The sequence below is a fragment of the Physeter macrocephalus genome, chromosome 9, assembly GCF_002837175.3.
Source record: "Physeter macrocephalus isolate SW-GA chromosome 9, ASM283717v5, whole genome shotgun sequence".
NCBI lineage: Eukaryota > Metazoa > Chordata > Mammalia > Artiodactyla > Physeteridae > Physeter > Physeter macrocephalus.
The window spans coordinates 47,763,820-47,785,822 of record NC_041222.1 but is presented as its reverse complement, the minus strand read 5'-3'; the positions used below and the strand labels follow the sequence as shown (position 1 = coordinate 47,785,822).

The following is a 22,003-nucleotide window of genomic DNA, read 5'->3' as shown; positions in this document are numbered from 1 at the left end:
ACACTGTCCCATAACTCCTGTCATAGCAGATTCTGCAATCTGTACAAAGAGCACTAGGCCAGAAGTCAGAGAAACTCCCTAAAGTCCTGAAACAAGGCATAATGGCTAGTAACAGCAGCTGTGTATTAATGCTTACCTATGTAATCCTTATAACCAGTAAGCAGGAAGTGTTTCCCATTTTACAGAAGGCTGAGGCCCAAGAATGCCCTCTAGCTTGCCCTGGTTAAACAACTGGCAAGTGGCAGAGCCAGGATTTGAACCCAAGCCTGCCTTTCTCCAAAGTCCATGCTCTGAACCACACCATAACTCAGTTTAATCCTCAGAGTCAACCTCTTCCTCTAGAAAATCATGGTACCTTTCAACTGTAGGCAGTGATTTAACTGAAGGACTCTGCAGATGATTTAATAAGTTCCCAGTCTACATTTATTTTTAATGAAATTAGAACAGAATAAACAATATCAGAGTTACATACTAAGGGTGCTGTTTATGAAATTTTAGTCTCAGTTTTACATATACTTTTATGTGTATTAGGTTGGTATAAGTAGCAACACAAAAGTTGAAAAGTAACTCAACTACAAAATCGAACTAGAAATGATTTCTATGGTCTTTTTATAGAGAATATTCTATGTTTTTAAAAAGTAGGCATGATCTATATAACACAATGCCACTTTCTACTTATGTTTACAGAAAATGCAAGGTATTCTGCACAAAAAAGAAAAACCCTTGATTTGCTCAAGCTTTCACAGTGCAAGGAACAAGCATTTATGAATAAAGCCCAAGATTATCAACTCCATAGCTTTTACAGATTAGGGAAGAAAAGAAAACAAAATTACTTTAGAAGTAGTTTTTTTCTGCTTTTTTTTTTTTGTAATCCACAGGGGCTCTTGAGCATGAACACAATTAAAAACGTCCAGCAGAGGAACATGAGTAGGAAGAGAATGGGCACCTAAAGAGACCTCCAGGCAGGACCATCCCCTGGTCACAGTAAACAGGTGCTTCAGAAGCAGTACTTCAAAGAACCAACCCAGAGCTAGTTCCAGAATCCTGGTAACAGTGAAGATATAGCTCCATCACCTGGTACGAAAAAGATCTCAAGTTCACCTAATAATAGTCAGACTGACGTCTCAAACTTCATTAAGACAAGATGTATAGGATTCCTTGCCCCTTCACTTCTTCAAGACTGCTCCTAAGGGTACAGAACGTCGGATATCTAACAACAATAGGGGGGAAAAATCCCCAAAATAAGCACAAGCACAATTTTACTGGATGATTTAGGAATACATAATTAGGTTACACAGCTAGAAAGAGAATCAACATGAAGACCATAATGGTCAGGAGACTGGCTACCATTAGGGGCAGGGAAGGGAGTGCTGAATGAAAGAGGCACACAAGTGTGCACAATGTTCTATTTCTTGACCTGGATGGGATCACACAGATGTTCATTTTATAATCCTATAAGACTAGTCTTATGTCTTATTAATTTTTTATGTTATTGTATTTCATATTTTAAACAAATCTGTACTATCAGGAGCATCGGTTTCAGGATTTCTTAAATACTAACTCCCATACCTACTGCCCTCCCCGCTTCCCTAGCCCCCAAAGAAGTGAACTCATCATTTCTTTAAAGGGGCTGGTAACTTCTAGAAGCCTTAGTGGTGGTCATCAACCCGACCCATTCCTCACTAAGAAAGGCAAAACCATGTCTCCAAGAAGGGGAGCAAGAGAAGGAATACAATCTAAAGATCTATACTTTAAAAACAAGGAGCAAATCTCAGTAAGCAGTTTCACTTAAAAGTATTGTAATGCAACTCAAATTCTAGAAATATTAGTCTGCTTAAATAAATTATGACACATCTACATACCAGAACACTCTGCTGCTATAAAATTAATACGGTTTTTTTATATACTGATATGAAACATCTCCATAGTATACTGAGTGGAAAAAAAGTAAGATGCAGATGGTCTTTGAGAAAGGAAAAAGTGTGTACTTGCTTATTTATGGGAAAAACAGCCCTGAAAAGAAACACAACAAACCAACGACACTGTTTGCTTCACAGGGAAAGAAGACTGGGAAAGAGACAGACAGACAAACAGAGACAGACTTTGTAAACCATTTTGTTCCCTTTGAATTTCATGTCATGTGTATGTGTTTTAAAAAAATACATAAAAATTAAATTGAAAAATACAAATAAAGGTATTGTAACAATTTAAAGAGCCAATAAACAATGCTCTCATTAAATAGCCTATGAAAGATATTTATAATACAATATAGCCATTATTTTTTTTTAACTGCTTAATTACACAGGGAAATGTTCACACTATATTAAGGAAAAAAATTTTAAGCATATTTATGTACAGTGTGATTTCAATTTCATTAGAGATAACTAAAAGGTAAGACAGCAAACTATTAACACATGAAATTAGGAGTCATTATTTTCATCATTAAATCCAAAAAGGTAGAAATTACAAACATATACCCAAGTCTCAGAATAAATTAAAAGATGTCTGCTCACTTAAAAATAAGGTACATATAAAAACTTTACATATTTTATGTAATTATGCATAATGTGATAGATAATAAATTATATTTTAACTTAAAGAAATATTTACATAACATCTTTCCTAAATTATGAATAGGTCAAGAAAAATATTAAAGAGACATATCAATTTTATCAAAATATATGAGAGTCTACAAAAGAAAAACTTACCACTCTAAACACTTTAGTAATTAATAAAAAGAAAAGCAAGAGAACAATGAACTGAGATTTTAGAAATGGAACAAAATTTCAAGCCAAAAAATAAATGACAATAATAATCTCAAAAGAAGAGAGAAACAAAATGGAAAATATAGCAGAAAAAATCAAGCTAATTCATTGAAAAAACTACAACACAAATCAATAGCCTCATTCATTTGTAAAGGAAAGAAAATGTGAATTAATAAAATAAAAAATATAATTAATACAAAAGATTGAGAGCTTTTATGGTAGACTATTCTCTATTATTTACTGACACATTTGGAATTAAAATGGATGGTTATGTAAAAAGATAACAAATCAAAACCGATAAAACAGATTTTTTAAAAGGCACAAAAAGATCAACCCAAAACAAAGGGAATGCGAAAATTTATCAAGTAATAAACAGAGAAGAGCACTGATGAAGTTATTTAAACATAGAGTACGTAAATTGTGATGTATTAATAAAATGTAGTACCATGACACAGCAATGAAAATCCACAAACTATTGCTGCTACAACAAACATGCATCTCACAAACACAATACAGAATTAAAGCCAGACACACACAAAATACGTACTGTATGACTCCACCTATATAAACCATGGTTAATATTTTAGAAACCTAATCTATGGTGTAAAAAGTCAATTTAATGTTTACGCTGGGGATGGGAGGAAATGGTGTGACTGGAAGCAAGCTTGAGAGGGGTTTTGTGGGTTGCTGGTCATGTTTTATTTCTTGACATGCATAATGGCTACCTGGGTATATCCACTTAGTCATAATTCATCAATATATTAAGCTTGTGCACTTTTCTTAATGTATAGTATAATTTGATAAGTTTATTTTTAAAAATCAAGTTCAAAGTAATAACATCTTTTAAAATATGAGAAAAGCAAAGAAACCCAATCATCTCTCAAATTTACCATGATACTAGAAATGTGATTAAATATATCTCAAAAAAACACAGCGTCACTAAAAGGAAGAAATAACAATTGAGGGAAAGGCTATCTTACCAATTAAGCAAAACACACACTTTGATTTGACCCCACATTCCCATTTTTTTTAAAGCATAATTTTTGACCTGCCATCCACATCTAGAACTCTATCCCACAGAAATAGAAATATGCTAGACTATTGCACAAAAAATTTTTTTACTGCTGCTTTATGTACAATAACCATCACTGAAGGTTACTTTTTTGCCCCATACCTTCAAATTTTCCTAGATATTTTATTTTGCTCATGTAAAAACCTGTAAAAGAAGTGAAATCAACAAAGGGCAACTTATTTCTCTGATTTATGCTGTTTTTACCACCTTCAAGTTTCCTATTTGTATCCAATTTCTTCAGTTCTAGTCCTTTCCTTTCTCTAACCTAACCTTTCTCTAACCCTAAAGCACTAGAGAATTTCCTCCACCTCAGGAAATTACTAAAGATGCGGCAGGACATTACATAATAATAAAAGGGCCAATCCACCAAGAAGACAGAGCAAGCCTAAATGCACCAAACAATGAAGGTGCAAAATATATAAAACTAAAACTGTTCAAACTGAAAGGAGAACTCAACAATGCCATCAACCAACAGGATCCAATCAACATTTAGAGAACACCCAACTCACAACAGCAGAATATACATTCTTTCCAAGAGCCGATGGAACATACACCAAGATAGACCAAATCTTGGGCCATTAAAAAATATCAACAAATTTAAAGTAATTGAAATGAATACAGAGCATGTTCTCCAAACATAATGAAATCAAACTGAAATCAATAACAAAATGATAACTGGAAAACATACCCACACTTGGAAGTTAAACAACACACTTATAAATAATCCATGGATCAAAGAGGAAGTCTTAAAGGCAAGAAAAAAACAGATTGAACTGAATGAAAATTAAAACATGACATATCAAAATTTGTGGGACACAGCTAAAGCAGTCTTGAGAGGGAAGTTTATTGCACTAAGTGCCTACATTAGAAAAGAGAAAAGGTTTCCAATAATCTGTCTCACCTCAACTTAGAAAAGCACAAAATAAATCCAAAGGAAGTGAAGGAAATAATAAAAATAGCAGTAACAGATGAAATTGAAAACAGAAAAATAGAGAAAAATCAGTGAAACAGATGGCTCTTTAAAAAGATAAATAACATGACAAACCTCTAGCAAGACTGAAAAAAAAAAAAAGACACAAATCATCAACATCAGGAAACCGGGAATATCACTACAGATCCTGCAGACATCAAAAGGATAATAAGGGAATACTATGAACTCTCCATATATAAAACAATTTAGATGAAATGAACCACTTCTCCAAAAAACACAAACTACCACAACTCATCAAATGAAATGGATAATTTAAATAGCCCTATCACCATTCAGGAAATTGAAAGCATATTTTTTAAAACTCCCCAAAAAGATATCTCTAGGCCTTTATAGTTTCATTGGAGAATTCTACCAAATGTTTAAAGCACTAAAATCAATTCTACACAATCTCTTTTAGAAGACCAAAAGGAAACTGTTTCCAACTCATTTTAAGCTAGTATTATTCTAGTTTAAAATACCAAAACCAGACAAAGACAGTACAAAAAAGAAGACTAAAAATCAGTATAACTTATGAATATATACCCAAAAATCCTTAACAAAATGTTAGCAAATAAAATTCAGCAATACAGAAAAAGAATTACACACCATGAACAAGTGGGGTTTATTCCAGGAATGCAAGGCCGCTTCAATATTTGAAAATCAATCCATGCAATATACCATATTAACAGACTAAAGAAGAACAATCACATGATCACATCAATTGGTGCAGAAAAAGCATGTGACAAAATACAACACTCATTCACACACACACACAAAAAAAAAACTTAGAAAAACAGGAATAGAAGGGAATTTCCTCAACTTTATAAAGAACATCTAAAAAAATATACAGCTAACATTATACTTTGTGGCAAAACAGTGGACACTTTCTCCTTAAGATAGGGAACAAGGTAAGGAAGCTTGCCCTCATTACTTTTATTTAACATAGTGCTAGAAGTCCTACCCACTGCAATAAGTGGGAAATAAAAGGCATAAAGTTCAGAAAAGAAGAAATAAAACTGTTCCTATTTGCAGATGACATGACTGTTTACATAAAAAATCCCAAAGAATCTAACAACAACAACAGCAAAAACACACACTTAGAACTTTTAAGTAGGGGACTTCCCTGGTGGCACAGTGGTTGAGAATCTGCTTGCCAATGCAGGGGACACAGGTTTGATCCCTGGTCCAGGAAGATCCCACATGCCATGGAGCAACTAAGCCCGTGTGCCACAACTACTGAGCCCATGCACTGCAACTACTGAAGCCTGCGCTCCTAGAGCCCATGCTCCACAACAAGAGAAGCCACCACAATGAGAAGCCCGCACACTGCAACAAAGAGTATCCCCTGCTCGCCACAACTACAGAAAGCCTGCACGCAGCAACAAAGACCCAATGCAGCCCCAAAAAAAAAGAAAAAAAAAAAAGAACATGTAAGTAAATTCAGCAAGGTTGCAGGACACAAGATAAACATCCAAAAAAAAGTGAATTGTATTTCTATATACTACCAATAAACACATGGAGACCAAAATTTAAAATAAGATACCATTTACAATTGCTCAAAAAAGTGAGACATTTAGGTGTAAATTAACAAAATATGTACAGGACTTATATGCTAAAAACTACACAATGCTGATGAAAGAAAACAAAGATCTAAATAAATGGAGAGATATACTATGTTTATGAATTGGAAGACTCAAATACAGTAAATGGGATAACCCTCCCTAAGTTATCATATAGGTTTAACACAGCTCCTGTCAAATCCTAACAAGATTTTTTTGTATAGATGAAGACAAGATTATTCTAAACTTTATATGAAAAGGCAAAGGAACTAGAATAGCTAAAACAATCATGAAAAATAAGAATAACGTTGGAGGGATCAGCCTACCCAAATTCAAAATTTATTATATACATATAGTAATCAAGACAGTGTGGTACTGACAAAGGGACAGACATATAGATCAGTGGAACAGAACAGAGAACCCAGAAAGAAACCCACACAGTATGCCCAACTGGTTTTTTACAAAGGTGCAAAAGTGATTAAATGGAAGAAAGATAGCCATTTCCACAAAGGGTGCTAGAGCAGTTGGACATCCATAGGCAAAAAAAATGGACATCGACCTAGGTTTTAAACCTCATACAAAAAAATTAACTTAAATATAAAATGTAAAACTATAAAACTTTTAGGAAAAAAAAGAAAATCTTCAGGATCTAGGGCTAGGCAAACAGTTCTTAACACCAAAAGCACAAGCAATAAAAGAAAACTTTGATAAATTCTATTTCACTAAAACTTTCCCTCTGCAAAAGACCATGTTAAGAGAATAAAAAGATAAGCCATAGAGTGGGATAAAATACTAGGAAACCACATATTTGACAAAGGACTAGAATATGTAAAGAACTCTCAAAACCTAATAGAAAAAGAAAAATATCTTACCAGAAAATGGCAAAAGACATGAAAAGTTGTTCAATATCATTAGCCATCAGGAATATGCAAATTAAACTAGAAGACGGCACTACACACTAATCAGAATGGCTAAAATTAAAAATAGTGATAACACCAAATGCTGGCAAGAATGCAGAGAAACTGAATCATTCCTACATTGCTGGTAGGAATATAAAATCTACATTTATCATTAGTATAGTCGTCAGGCCTCCCCCAGTTCTAGTTATCAACAACTTTGAGTCCCAAACAATACTGAAATAAAGTATAGGTGCATCCTTGTGGTATAACAAGAAATGTATTTGGTCTTTGTTCCTGGCACAGAGCTCCTAAAACCCCCTAAAGTTCCAGAGCCACAGGAGTCTCTTTTAAGTTATTCATATACAGAGGCCCTTTTGAGCACACCTGAGTTTATGCTATGAGTTGACTTAGGGTGGAGCCCCTAGACAGCCTCAGCATGGGGCCGATCACCAGAAAAACCAAATGATTAGAGGGTTAGAACTTTCAGTCCTACTCAATGACTTCTGCGGGGGTGGGGGTGGGGTGGAGGTGTGCCTAGAGATTAAGCCCTATAAAAACTCTTGAACAAGGAGAGAACTTCCGGGTTGGTTAAAAAAAAAAAAAAAAAAAAAAAGGTTTCCCTGGTGGCGCAGTGGTTGAGAGTCCGCCTGCCGATGCAGGGCATACGGGTTCATGCCCCGGTCCGGGAAGATCCCACATGCCGTGGAGCGGCTGGGCCCGTGAGCCATGGCCGCTGAGCCTGCGCGTCCGGAGCGTGTGCTCCGCAACAGGAGAGGCCACGACAGTGAGAGGCCCACGCACGGCAAAAAAAAATCCACATTCTGGGAGGGTAACAAAACCCCATTCCACAAGGACAGAAGCTCCTATTTCAGGACCCTTCTGGACCTGGCCCTATGTACCTCTTCATCTGGCTGTTCATGTGTATCTTTTATAATATCCTTTATTGTAAACTGGTAAATGTAAGTAAATGTTTCCCTGAGCTTCATGAGACATAATTTTAGCAAATTATCAGACCCCAGGAGGGGGTCTGGGAAACCAAAGGTATGAGTGACCTGGACTTACGACTGGGACTTGTGACTGGCACCTGAGGGGGTGGAGGGGAGTCTTGTGGGATTGAGCCCTTAACCTGTGGGATTTGATGCTATCACCACCGAGACAGTGTCAGAATTGAGTTAAATTTGTAGGACACCAGTGAACATCCACTGAGAATTGGAGAATTATTTGGTGTGGTGAGAAAAACCCACACATCTGGTGTCAGAAGTATTGAAAGTAGAGGATAAAAATAGTTTTCCCTTACAATCCTCCTTTTAGAAGATCCAATTTATGAACAGCCAGATTTATCCCCAAAACAATATATCAGTTTGTCAAAAGATATTTTACCTTTAAGGATCTCTATGTGGTATGTTTCCTCGGCACATTTTAAAGGATTCTTTTCATTAAAATTCCACTTATCCCTCCTTTTTCAGAATCTCATCTGCTTAAGACCAAATAACTCCTCTCTCCAGTTTCACAGCGAGGCTTAGTCATGTGACCTACTCAGGGACTTGGGTAGCAGCAGTCCCGCGTCCTAACTGCTAAACCAGGGCTCTTGCCCAAGTCCATCATTTCCGTATTCCCACTTTAAAAAATTATCATTCTTGTGGAATTCTTTCCATATGGACCTCACCTTATCCAGAAAATGCTAACTCAAGTGAACCCTGCAAGATACAGCCCTCCTGAAACCCAGAAACAGAAGCACTTTGGACAGCTGCTTTATAATCTGAGGAACACTCAAGTCCACCAAGCAGTCAGATGGGAGAACAGGCCTTCCAGGCTGGAGCTGGCTGCCTTCTGTTTCCGCCTCTGTCACTGACTGGATATTCAACTTCACCAGCTATCTTACTTAACTATATCTTGCCTTTTTTTACCTTCAGTAAAACAGCAACAAAAAAATATTTATTTCCTCCTCACTGATGGAAAGAGTCTAATGAGACAATGTAATCTTTCATGTTCCTCAAGAGTGAAGTAAAAATTACACATGTGGCTGCATAATTAATAAAAACCATTCCAAGATCATCTTTCTTTGGGATTCAAATTCTTCTCATTCTTTACAATTCCTCTTTCAAAGGAGGCAGTTTTATTTAAGAGATTAACAAATCTGCCAGAAGTCACAGAGTTTGACCTGTGTCTTCTCCCCTTCTGAATCTTTATGCAGTTTTCTTAGTACCTCATGCCGCTATTCCCAACCATTAGGGATACGAAGAAAAGAAAAAGGTTAATAATTAAGTCTACTAGACCAGGATTTTTCAACATCAGCGCTGATATTTTGGACAGAATACTTCGTTGTGTGGGGAGCTGTCCAGTGCACTGCAGGATGTTTAGCAGCATCTCTGGGCTCCACCCAGTAGGTGCCAGGAGCAGCCTCCCAGTTGTGACAACCAAAAATGTCTCCAAACACTGCCAAATATCTCATGGGGAACAAAACTGCCCCTGGTTAAGAACCACTACATTATACATATAACACACAAATATTTGGAAGCCATCACCTAAAAGGAAACCTTTAGACTGAAAAGAAAACAGAAAAGACATAATTCTCTTTAAATATTTGAAAAGTTTCCATATAGAAGCAGGAAAAGATTTCAAATGCCAGAGAATAGAACTATACCAGTGGACAGAAGTTACATAATAATAAAACCAGCTCACATCTATTCTTCCTACACACCAGGCACTGTTGAGTGCACTTTCAAATATTATTTAATCCTCACAATAATCCTCTGAAGTCAGTAGTATTGGTCCCACTTTACAGATGAAAAAACTGAGGCTCAGGAGGTCCAACAGCTAATAGCAAAAGCAGAACCCCATCTCAAACTGAGATCTAACTGAGCTCAAGCTCTTAACTCCCAAGCTACTACGACCATAACAAATGAAGATTTTACCTCCACATAATAAAGAAAATGAAGAACTTTTTGACTTAAAAGCTGTTTCTTTCACCAACAATGATTCCTGCAGCCACCAGCCACCATCTCAGTCCTATCCGTTCAGATCAGAAGATCCAGAGAGCCTTCCTTCATAACCTCAGGGGAAGCCTCTGCTCTAACTCTGCTGAGCCCCTTTACAACTTTCTACTTCAAAGTACTCAGGCTACCCTCTCAGCTCTTGCTTAGAAAGCAAGAAAGTTGCCCCTCCAGAATGGGGCAACTAGCTTCTCGCATTTACACCTCCACAAAGCCTTGCACATTCTGGGGCTCAATAAACCTTTTCTGAATGACTGTTTCAGAGGCACCATCCCCACCCTCCAGAGCTCACACCAGAGGGGATATTTAAGCAAGCACCTTCAGGAGATATAATTCTTGCACTTGAGCTGAAGATTTTATTGCAAATGCTGAGTTTTTTCCAACTCTCAGAATCTGAGTCAGGAAGAGTCAGAAAGGGATATGACAGATAAGACAGTCCGTTGGCTACATGTCCAATCAAGCTACCACAGACTCGTTTGACTATGATCACATATCATGTGTCAGGGGCTACATGTATTTATGTATATGTGTGCATGTATATACACTTATACTTACTTACACTTGGGTATGTATACAAAGACACATATATCTGTCTATGAACACATGTATATACATATATCTCAGTTCCCTCTTTAGAAATTAAGCAAATGTCTATAGTGTTCCTGAGGCCTTGAATCCAGCCAAGGAAGTCTAAATTAGGGGTCTCTTTTTTCCCCTAGTATATTAATAAGGTAAGGCAAATAAGGCTATACATAGTGTTCCTCATAAAATACCAGCACATGTGCCAACCAGTACTACCTTCCCCACGTACCAGAGTCTGGTATCTTTTCAGGAAAATGCCAAGTGGCCAAGCCCCGTTCATGTGTGTGGCAGTGAAGAGATGCTCACAAACAGTGCACGGGGGAGAAAGGGAAACCTCACTAAATTGTATCTTATAGGCACTATATTTCCATTAGAAATTGCAGGTCTCCAGGCTAAAGTACTTCTATTTCTCTTTTTAAAAAAAAGCTATCCCCAGTGGTCCATAGAAGTAGAAGCCTGTCTTCTTACCACATCCAGCTAGTGGTGAGTTCTCTAGGCTAATTTAGGGGTGAAGGGGAGAATTGGCTGGGAAGGCCTCAGAGTAGAGCCGTCAAGCAATTGCTTTGCCCAAGGGCCAGACTGAAAATAAAGGCAAGGAATGTTGAGAGGAAGAGCACCTAGCATAGGGGTCCCTCAACTTCTTCAGTGTTTTTGAGCAATACAGTGAGGGCAGTAATAATCATATACCAACACAAGCCTTTGTTACTGTCACCTGGTTCCTCTCCATGGTACAGAGGTTCATCTGATTCTTTCCTTCCTAATCTTCTATCTCCATCAATGACATGGCATTTTCCGCTTATGTGCAACCAATCACCATTCAAGAGAAGCAGAAATGTAACCATCCAGAAGATGCCTTCAGACTGATGATGAAATAGGCTGGCCATCTAGTACAGGAGCCAGTGCAAAATTAAACACATCAACAGGGCCCAGAAAGCTTTGAGGACCAACCACAAACCCTCTCCTCCTTCAATTTGAACTGATTTTCCCAATTTGGGATAACCAGACAGAAGCTTTTAAATATATGAGTCATTCCAGGGGGCCAGTTGAAACTCAGAGACAATTCAACTTCATATGGGTTTAAATGGGGCCTTATTTTTCATCTACCCACCTTCGCAGGGCAAAAAGAGAGCTTGGAAGCCTATAGTTTAGCGCTTGTCACCAATCCTTTACTAAAGTCAAGGCAATTAGGCCCATGATTGTTAAAATTTTATCTCAAAGCTCCTGTCCTGCACAAATCAATCACAGCCACTGCTGAAAAAAAACACAGAATTTTAAAAAATTCTTTAATCCACACCCAAGGAGATGTGTGAGGGCACCCGAGAAATCATGACGACAGGGACAGCCGGTGGTGTCCAAGGGGGCAGCTGCTTCTGAGACCTGTTTTGGGACAGGGGACAAAACCAACCAGTGGTACTTTTCTCTCCAAATCTCCTTCCATCTTTACATCTGCCCATTCACCATATTTCGGTCCAACAAACTGTTTTTCTCCATTGCGAGGTTTACAGCGAGATTTTCAATTTCAATTTTCAAGAGGGACTCAAGACAAGCGAGGGGGCGATAGCTGGGATATGTTGCAACACGTAATGCTGGAAAACGTGTAGCTGTTTACTACCAGCTCCCAGGAGACGCCGAGCGCAGAAGAGCTCAGCCCCTGGTGCGCGGCCCCGCCTCCCACACAGCCTCCGGCGCGTTCGTTCGGGTGTGGGGGCGACACGCGATGAGCCCTCCCCAACGCGCCCCGGAGGCTCCTTGTGAGCCGGCCCCCAGGGCATCAGCGAGGTCTCCCTTCGCGCCCCACGCCCACCCTGCGCGCTGCCCGCCCCGGAGTTACCTCGGAGGCCGGGGTTGTCGTCTCTGGCCCGAATCTTTCGGATTTTGACAGGGCGCCCGCTCAGAGTAGACAGGACCAGACGCTGGCGCAAGAAGTTGCAGCCCGCGTAGCTGAGGGAGTGCGCCTGGGTCGCCATGTGCACGCCCTCTGCAACGGCGCGGGCGGCCGGGGCGAGACGACTTCGGACGGGCGCGGGTATCGCGGCGACAGCGGCGACGGCGACAGCGGCAGTGGCGGCCCGGGCTCCCTCCCGCAGCCCCGCAGCCCCAGGCGCGTCCACGTGGTTTGGAACAGGAAGGGAGAGAGACGATACACCGGGTCAGAGGGGAGTGGGGCGGAGCCGGTGACCGCCTCTCCGCCTCCCGGCCCGGCTGGGGGCGTACCCCGCACCGGGCCATTCCTCTATTGGCTGGTGCAGGATCAGGGCGGTGCCCGGGACGCACCGCTATAGGCCTGCACTGGGGCTAGGCGGTGCCCGGGCCACGCTACCATTGGCCTGCGCTGGAGCTGGGCGGTGCCCCGGCCCCGGCAACAGCGCTTGGCTGGAGGAGCGCGGGACGGGGGAGCGGCCTGGGAGCGGAGGCGCTGGAGCACGCCTTCCCCTCCAGTTTCCGCGGGGTCTTTCCCCGCGTGGGGGTAAGGGGAGGCGATGGACTGGGGTTGAGTTCCTCCTACATGCCCGGTACTTAGCCTCACTACTTACGGCAACCTCTGGGATGTATATGCTATTAGCTCCCCCGCCTTTTTCTTAATAGAAAACAGGATTGGCGCGCTTTACCCTGTTGCTGACACCGTGCTGAGCGCGCAGCCGGCCCTGTCCCCTCGCGCCCGCTGTAATCCTGAGAGGTAGTGCCATTCCCGCCCTACACTTGGGGAAAGACTCGAGGAACACTGCAAGGCTGGCAGTGGCAGCATGCACAGGAACCAGTCTTCCGACACCAGGCCATTACTTATGAGACACCAAGCTTTACCCTTTTCACATCAGTGGCTTCCCTTTACAGCCACTGTGCTTTTTGCCAAGTCAGGTCCTCCCATTTTGCATGCCTTAAAATGGATAGTTGTAATAACTTATAAACACACACACACACACACACACACACACATAGCTCTTCCCTCTTTCCCATCCTCTTCTAATCCTGCACACCAAAAGCTTCCCAAAGATTGGATTATGTCACTCCTTTGCTCAAAAACCTTCAAAGATAACGCAGTTATCTATAAAATGATTACAAACTTGGGAGTCCAATACCATAATACGGTTGGTTTGTAGCGATTCTCGGACAATGTCACCAGATCATGAGTTCCAGAACACATGGGGGAAGAGGGGATTCTGGAAGGGGTCAGAGCTTGAGTAAGATTAAAGAAGGTGGCTAGCGTTATGTGGGTAAGACTCAGTTATGAGGAACCACTGGAAAGTCTGAACTCCTATAGGGTGACAGGTTATTAGAGGTGTATGTAGAATTTAACAGAATCAGCCCTGAAGTTCACTGAGGGAGGTGGGTAATCCATGCACATTATTGCCATTTCTTGAGACTTCTTTTAGGAAGTTGACAGTATTGAAAGCTCCAGGACCTCTGAGGGCCTCCCTTGAATCCTGCTGTGGAGGATGCCAAAGCAAGGAGAGGAACCATCACACCAGGAGTAGATGTTTTGTATATCATCTCATCTTAATTACTCAACAACCTTAAAAAACAACTAATATCTTCTGTAGCAACCCCTGTCTGTGCCCTGTTCCTATCCCTTCAGCTCTTACTATTTTCAGTGCAAACCTGCATAATTTTCCTCCAACAGCACCTAGATCTCTTTGTCTGAGGGTTTTTCCCACCTGTATGGAACTCAGCAGGGCAAAGGTGCTGGGGAATTAATGCCCCGCCCCCCCTCCCCCAGAGTCCTCAACCAATGGCTGATGGGGGTTGATGTATAAATAATCCCAGCGCCCTTAAACTTTGGGTGAGATAGCTCTGAGACATAGATTCTACAGCGTTTCCCCAGGGACCCCCAGAGATTTTAATCTTCAGTTGCCTACAGCAGGGGTCCCCAACCCCGGTAGCGGTCCGAGACCCATTACGAACAGGGCCGCACAGCAGGAGGTGAGCGGCAGGCTAGCGAGCAAATCTTCATCTGCCGCTCAGCGCCGCTCGCATTAACGCCTGAACCATCCCCCCCACCCTCCCCCGTGGAAAAATTGTCTTCCTCGAAACCGGTCCCTGGTGCCAAAAAGGTTGGGGACCGCTGGCCTACAGGGGTTACTTGCTTAAGTACCTTTTACTGGCTTCCTTCCCTTCCCCGTATCCTTCCTAGCTCCCTTCTGATATTTCGTGGGATTAATTCTCAAATAAACTACTTTCACTCAAATTATTGCCTCAGGGTCTTCTTCTGGGCAACTCCAATATAAGTTCTGATTTTTAATATTTGAGAACTGAGGTTCAGAGAGAATAAATGACTTGTTTAAAGTGACATCACTAATAAATGGCAGAACCAGAATAAAAACTTTGCCTTTCTGTCACTGTCTGTCTGTCTCTCTCATCTCATATCTTTGGAACCCTGAACCTCTAATAAGAAGTCTGGCTACCATGAAGCTGCCATGCCAGAGAGACCACAAAGATTTAGTGCCAGCTGTTCCAGCTGACAGCATCAGCTGCCAGACATGGGAGTGAGGAAGCCTTCAGATGATTCCAGTCCCCAGCCAGCCTCTGACAAGTCTTTGGAGCCACCCTAGCTGACACCATATGGAGCACAAATGAGCTATCCTCACTGAGGCCTGCCCAAATTGAGCTAAATAAATGATTGTTACTATTTTAAGCTATGGGTTCAGGGGTAGTTTGTTACACAGTAATGGATAATGAAACTACATATCCCCGAATCCCCTTCCCTGCATAATTCTGGGTTAGCAAACCACAAGAAACATCTTGCATGAGATTTCAAAGGCAAATGTGAAGTCACAGACACATTTTTTATGTTTGAAAGGTCACTGCAGGGTACCAGGCTCTCTTGCAGCTCACGTACTTACCTTGTTGGCATGGAGCAGCAGCCAGGCCCAAAGCTCCTCCAGCTTCCACCTGATCCTACTTAGCAACTCCGACTCCTGGGCCAGCTGTATATCTACCTCCACGATAAAGGACACCATCTTCTGCTGGTCACTCCCATCACTGGAGTCAGAGGCTTGGAGTCAGTGAGAGACTGATGCAGGTTCCAGCTGATCTTGCTGACTTTGGGCTCTATCACCAGGAGCAAAGACGACAGCCTCATACAGACTGTGAAACCAGCCTCCACAATAGCATAAGGTCAGATCCCTACAATAAACCTCTAGTGAGTGGTTCTGCTTTTTTGATTGAACCCTGACTGGTGCACAAGCCATTACTGAAAGCCTACTGAGATTAAGGCTATATGCTAAAGGCTTTACACACATGATCTCATTTGGTCCTCACACCAACTACCTCAAAAGTTGGGTTGTGAGTACATAGGGGTTTATAATACAGTTCTCTCTACTTTTGTTTATTTTCAAAATCGTCCATTACAATTTTTTAAAATCTGCTCATAGATTTTTCTTTCACAGTAAATGATAAATGACATATACCTTTGTAATACTTCCACAAATATTTCCACTTTAATAATGATAAAAGTGTACTTGGCTCAGTAGTGGATTTGGGGGCCAGAGTAGAAACAGATTCTTCCCAGTCCATAAAGAAAGTTACTCAACACCACACTTCTACCCACTCTGCTAGCTCATCATCTCCTTTATTCAAATCATAATGGTTCAATGGGCTTTTTCTCACCTCAGCCTGGAACTAATGCTTACACCACTCCAATTTTAGGATGAATGTTTGTGTCCAGTGCTCCTCCTTTGGGCTCCCACAATAACTATTCACAAGTACATTTCTGCATATATACCGTCTTTTTTATTATTATTAATTTATTTATTTATTTTTGGCTGCATTGGGTCTTTGTTGCTGCACGTGGACTTTCTCTAGTTGCGGCGAGCGGGGGCTAGTCTTTGTTGCATTGTGCGGGCTTCTCATTGTGCTGGCTTCTCTTGTTGTGGAGCACGGGCTCGACGCACAGGCTTCAGTAGTTGTGGCACGCGGGCTTCAATAGCTGTGGCTTGCGGGCTCTAGAGCACAGGCTCAGTAGTTGTGGCGCACGGGCTTAGTTGCTCCGCGGCATGTGGGATCTTCCCAGACCGGGGCACGAACCCGTGTCTCCTGCATCGGCAGGCGGACTCTCAACCACTGCGCCACCAAGGAAGCCCCTGATTGTCTTTTATGTAGAGTTTCCCACAATCTGGATTTTGTCAATTGCAGCCCTAAGATGTCATTTGATATGTTCCTCTGTTCACAGTATATATAATTGTATATAAATTGATTTTTTGATCTCAAGTGGGTTTCCCCAGGCTCATTTTTCTCACTATTGACATTTTGGGCCAAATATTTCTTCATTGTGGGTAGCTGTCTTATGTGGTGTAGAATGTTTAGCAGCAATCCTGGCCTCTAACCACTAGACACCAATAGCACTCCCTCTCCCAATTGTGACAACCAAAAACAATCTCCAGATGTTGCTAAATGTCTCCTAGGAGTAACTGATATTGGACGACTCAGAAGATTCAGGTTCAAATTTGGAGGGGGCTACGGAACAGGAGGCATACTTTACAGGTAGGATGTGCACTTCTGTCATAAGGCATGTAATGTCTAGATGTCTCTTCTTTTTGCCTGTTGGCAGCCATTGATGAGCATTGCCTACTTTCATTAATTCATTAGAGGTTGCAAAATGGTAATATTCAAATTCAATTATTTATTTTTCATTTATTATCTCAAATATTTCCATAAAGAGAAACTTACTCTCATCCACTATTTGGTTACCTGAGGTGCAGTTTATAAAGGAAAGGTAAGATGTGTGTTTGTTCCTTTTCATTTATCTACCAATTTTCAAAATAATGAGTTCTTCAAAGGAGTCCACTGGGGATTTGGGGGTGTGTGAGCCTTTATGAGCTCATTAATTTAAACATATTTGATGTGTTTCAATTCATTGCAGTTAATATTCTTAATAATGTTCAAATTATCCCCTCTCTCCAAGATGTGACTTTTCAACTTGGTTGCTGAGGATTTTTGCATTATTCAAGTGTATCCCGATAACTTCCTTGCTTTCTTGGATGAGATGATGTTCCAGCCTCAACTTGTATATTTTCTGTCTCTAATCTGGAATCAACCATTTCCCCAAGAAACTCTGACTTCTTTTAGTGGGAATCAGAGGCCATAATCTGGGCACTCTTTGCTACTTTGTCCTTGTTTCTAGGCTTTTTCAGTAGGCAAAGCAGAGAAATACCTTTTCTTTTTTAAGATAAAATATACAGTGAATTCATAGTGGCACTTCCCATTCAAATTCAGGATTCAAGGTATTTAACTTCATTGTTCTTACATTTATGTCTCTTTGTCCCCATTGCAAAAAAAACTTGGTTCCCAAGGACCCCAACATAATTACTCACTTGCTTTATCCCACAAAACACAAAACTAGTCTCAGAACAACAATACTAACACCAACAATACAGTTACAGAAAAGAGTTTACAATATATTTTTGTCCCCAGAGTATACTCCAGGAGGGATGTATAGTGGATTTACTGTGTTTTAAAAGTCTTGAATAGTTCTGCTCTGTGTAGTTGTGCCATCTACTCAATATAGACTTATGCTAATTTGTTTCATTTTGCTTCCAATTTTTAGGGATTTAAAAAAAAATTTTAACTTTGTTTCACAATTATATAAAATTTACAAAACATTGTATATATAGAAAACTGTAGCTACTACCTCCATCCTTTCTACCCTGTCCCTTCCCTCCCCCCTATAAAAGACTGATTTTTAAAAAGTTTTTAGTTTATCCTTATTTTGTAAAATATAATTTTATTCCCTCTCCTTTCAGCTTTCTTAGATAAGCAGTACCGTACCACACGGAATTTTCTTCATGTCGGTTTTCAACTGACAAATATATGTTAGAAATCACTCCACAGCAATACATAGAGTTATTTCTCATTTTGCTTTACAACATCCTTTGTGTGGATGGGCCATTTTATTAAACAATCCATAACAATTTCCAGGGTTTTGCTATTTCAACACTGCAGCAATTAATAGCTCATTTGCACTGTTCCTCAATGTCATTATTTCCAGACCATTCTCTTTCCCAGTCCCTCACCTCTGGACCATTCTTCAGTCTAATAACCAGGAGGACTCTGAATTTGACATGCACTAGTCTCTACTCACTTCCCCTGCCTGCTCCTCCCCACTCCCCACTGCCACCTTCCCAAGCTGGTAGCTGCAGGATTGGAAGCCCTCCCATAGTAAAACCCGTAAAAGACACTTTTGCTGTGACAGTCCTCTAAGAGATCAAAACTACACAGAGTAGAAGAGCTAGTAGTTAGGTCTGGGACTAGAATAATAAAAAAAGGACAAATCCCTGAATTTTGCCTTCAGGGAGAAGTACTGGAACAATGGGCTTATTGCATAATTCCAGCCCATTGATTGTGGGGACCAAAGCTGTCTAAAACCAGAGAAGGGAAACCAGCTGCAGGGAATTCCAAGAAACATCAACATGAGTATACTTCTTGGAGGGAGATCTCCAGTGAGTTCTGGGTACATTTAGTAACTTCTGTATTTACGTATGTTTGGTGTGTAAAGGCAAGTGCTCACCCCAAAGATGTTCATTCAGAAGTAGATATAGTGAGTCTTTATTTTTTAGATAAAAAAATGTTTCCTACTTCTTTCCTGATTTATAAAATACTATACATTGTCAAAAAAACTGGAAAACACGAAAAAATATACGTAAGTAGAGATTAAATTGTATGTGACAGGTACTCATACAATAAAATCTTTCCACATTCAAGAGACAACAGCATACTTATTAATGGTCATGTCTTATGTAACAAAATTATGGCACAGAATTATTTGTGTCCTTAAACATAGGATTCATAATTTTCAAGTTTTAACTCTCTCCTTTCTGCTAGAATTAAATAATTTATTGTAATTCCTTAATTTAATAAACCCGATGACTACTTCATGGCTGACTAAACTGGCAAAGAAGTTTCCCAGTTTGGCTGTTTTCAATGGCCCATAAGAAATACTTATAGTCATTTCAAACTCAACATGTCTAAAACTGAACTCTTCCACTCAAATCTGAGGTTTTTTTCCAGTCATGGAAAAGAACTTTTTTTTTCCGTTTTTTTTTTTAATTAATTTATTTATTTTTGGCTGCGTTGGGTCTTCATTGCTGCACGCGGGCTTTCTCTAGTTGCGGTGAGCGGGGGCTACTCTTCATTGCCGTGCGCGGGCTTCTCATTGCGATAGCTTCTCTTGTTGCGGAGCAGGTGCACAGGCTTCAGTAGTTGTGGCACGTGGGCTCAGTAGTTGTGGCTCGCGGGCTCTAGAGTGCAGGCTCAGTAGTTGTGGCTCATGGGCTTAGCTGCTCCTCAGCTTGTGGGATCTTCCCAGATCAGAGCTTGAACCCGTGTCCCCTGCACTGGCAGGCAGATTCTTAACCACTGAGCCACCAGGGAAGTCCCATGCTTTTTCTTTTTAAGAGATGAAGTAATGTTATTTTTCTGGTTCACCAGACTTACAGCATCAATGCCTCTCTCTTTTCTTCCCAACATATTCACAAAGATAGAAATTCTCCCTTTATCTCATCACAAGAAGAAAAAGTTTTCCCTTTATTCTTTTCTTCTTTTGTAAATTGTATCTTTATTAGAAGATGGGTGTTAGCCAAACCTATTTTAGTTATCATTTCACAACATATGTAAATAAAACTATCATGCTGTACACCTTAAACTTATACAGTGATGTGTGTCAATTATTTCTCAATAAAACTGGGGGAAAAAAAGAACTCTCCTTTAAACTGTCTAGAATTCTATCTTGACACCACACTAGGCCTCAACAACGGGAAACATGTTAGAAAGAGGGTTCAAGTTAATGTCCATCCAGCTGCCTCCGTTATTCCCCCAACACGTCCTTATGTTTTATCGGTACTTTTTCTGAACTGTGTGATAGCTCCTCATTGTTTGTTGACAAAAATCTAAACTATTTGACCTAATGTTATTCATTTTAAAGCTATTCACTCTGTGCCAGGCATTGTGCTAGGCAGAAAGGATACAAGGATGCATTTAACAGACAAGATTCCCTGCCCCCTGGTGCTGCATCTAGTGGGGGAGACAGAAAATAAAGTGCATGACAAGATAAGCGTGCAACTTGTGACGGATGCTCTGAAGGAAATGACCAGGGCGCCCAAGAATCACAGGGAGGGTCTACTGGTTGGGGGCAGGGGGTTGCTGAAAGAGGAAGTGGGAAGACCAACCAAGAGGCTCCTCCCATGGTCTGGGCAGCAGATGACAATGGTTTGGATTATTGTGGTGCCAGTGGAGAGAGAGGGAAGTGGTCATAGTAGAGATTAAGAAGTGGAAATGATAGGACTTGCTAACAGATTTGATATGAAAGGGAAGGTCTGAATCAAAGATCATGTCTAGCTCTCTGGTTTAAACAATTTGGCAGATGGTGGTACCAGTTCTGAGATGAGGAATATGAAAGAAGAGTGGATTTGGGGATTAAAATAAGGAGTTCCATGTTGCAGCTACTCAACCATCTAAGAAGATAGAGGAACCAGCCCTAGGATCACAGTAGTAACAGCCACCGGGGAACAGCCTCCTGTGACCCCATCCCTTAAACCCAGCTCTCCCAGACAGAACCCAATCCTCTGGGCAGCCAGTGGCTGATCCTTATCCCAGCTGGGGACCCAGCCCAGGGCAGCTTTGACAGAGTGGTGAGTTTCTCTTCTACAGCCTCCAGGGCAGGAAGAATCTGGTCAATGTTCTTCCCCTGCAGCACCTGCTCCTAACCCTCCCCTGGCTTAAGGGAAGATTTCTCTAAAGGCTCCCACACCCAGCAGGGCCACCCTCTCTAGACTGCCTGTGGAATAGAAGGGGAGCGCCTCCCTCCCAACCTTCCAAGGGTAGGATCCCTTCCAGGAGGAAGCATTGCTCTCCACAATTCCCTGTTGATCAGGAGGAAGGTTATCTTCCTCTCTCTGATCTGGAGGATGTGCTCTCCCTGCTATGAGCAGAGAGAGTCAACGTCAGCCCCTCACTGGTCCACAGCCGTCCTGAGGCTGAGTCCTGGCATCGTTGGCCAGTGTGGATAGGGCCTCTGGCTGGCTGGCCTCCTGCCCTCGTCCAGGCAGCCTTCCCTGGACAACATGAGCCAGATCTGCCTCCCTTGATGCATCACGTGTTGTGTTGTGCGGCCCCTGGAACCTGCCCCCAGCTGCTTACTCTCAACTCAACCACCAGGGCAAGGCCCTGGACTTC

The 22,003-nt window shown here is 41.2% G+C and overlaps 1 protein-coding gene across 10 annotated transcripts in view; it reads right to left on the bottom strand.

Annotated features, from left to right (window-relative positions):
• The window catches only part of RCL1 (RNA terminal phosphate cyclase like 1), a 171,504-nt gene extending 158,409 nt beyond the window's left edge, over nucleotides 1–13,095 (bottom strand). For 2 of the 10 annotated variants that reach the window (XM_055087205.1, XM_028493948.2), the window contains exon 1: nucleotides 12,672–13,060. In XM_055087205.1, the coding sequence (XP_054943180.1) occupies nucleotides 12,672–12,807 (136 nt within the window). In that variant the 5' untranslated portion in view covers nucleotides 12,808–13,060. Of the gene's footprint in view, nucleotides 1–12,671 lie in introns of all 10 variants that reach the window. The other 8 variants (XM_007112342.4, XM_028493949.2, XM_028493950.2 and 5 more) reach the window with 5 other exon arrangements.
• Between the last annotated feature and the right edge of the window lie 8,908 nt (nucleotides 13,096–22,003).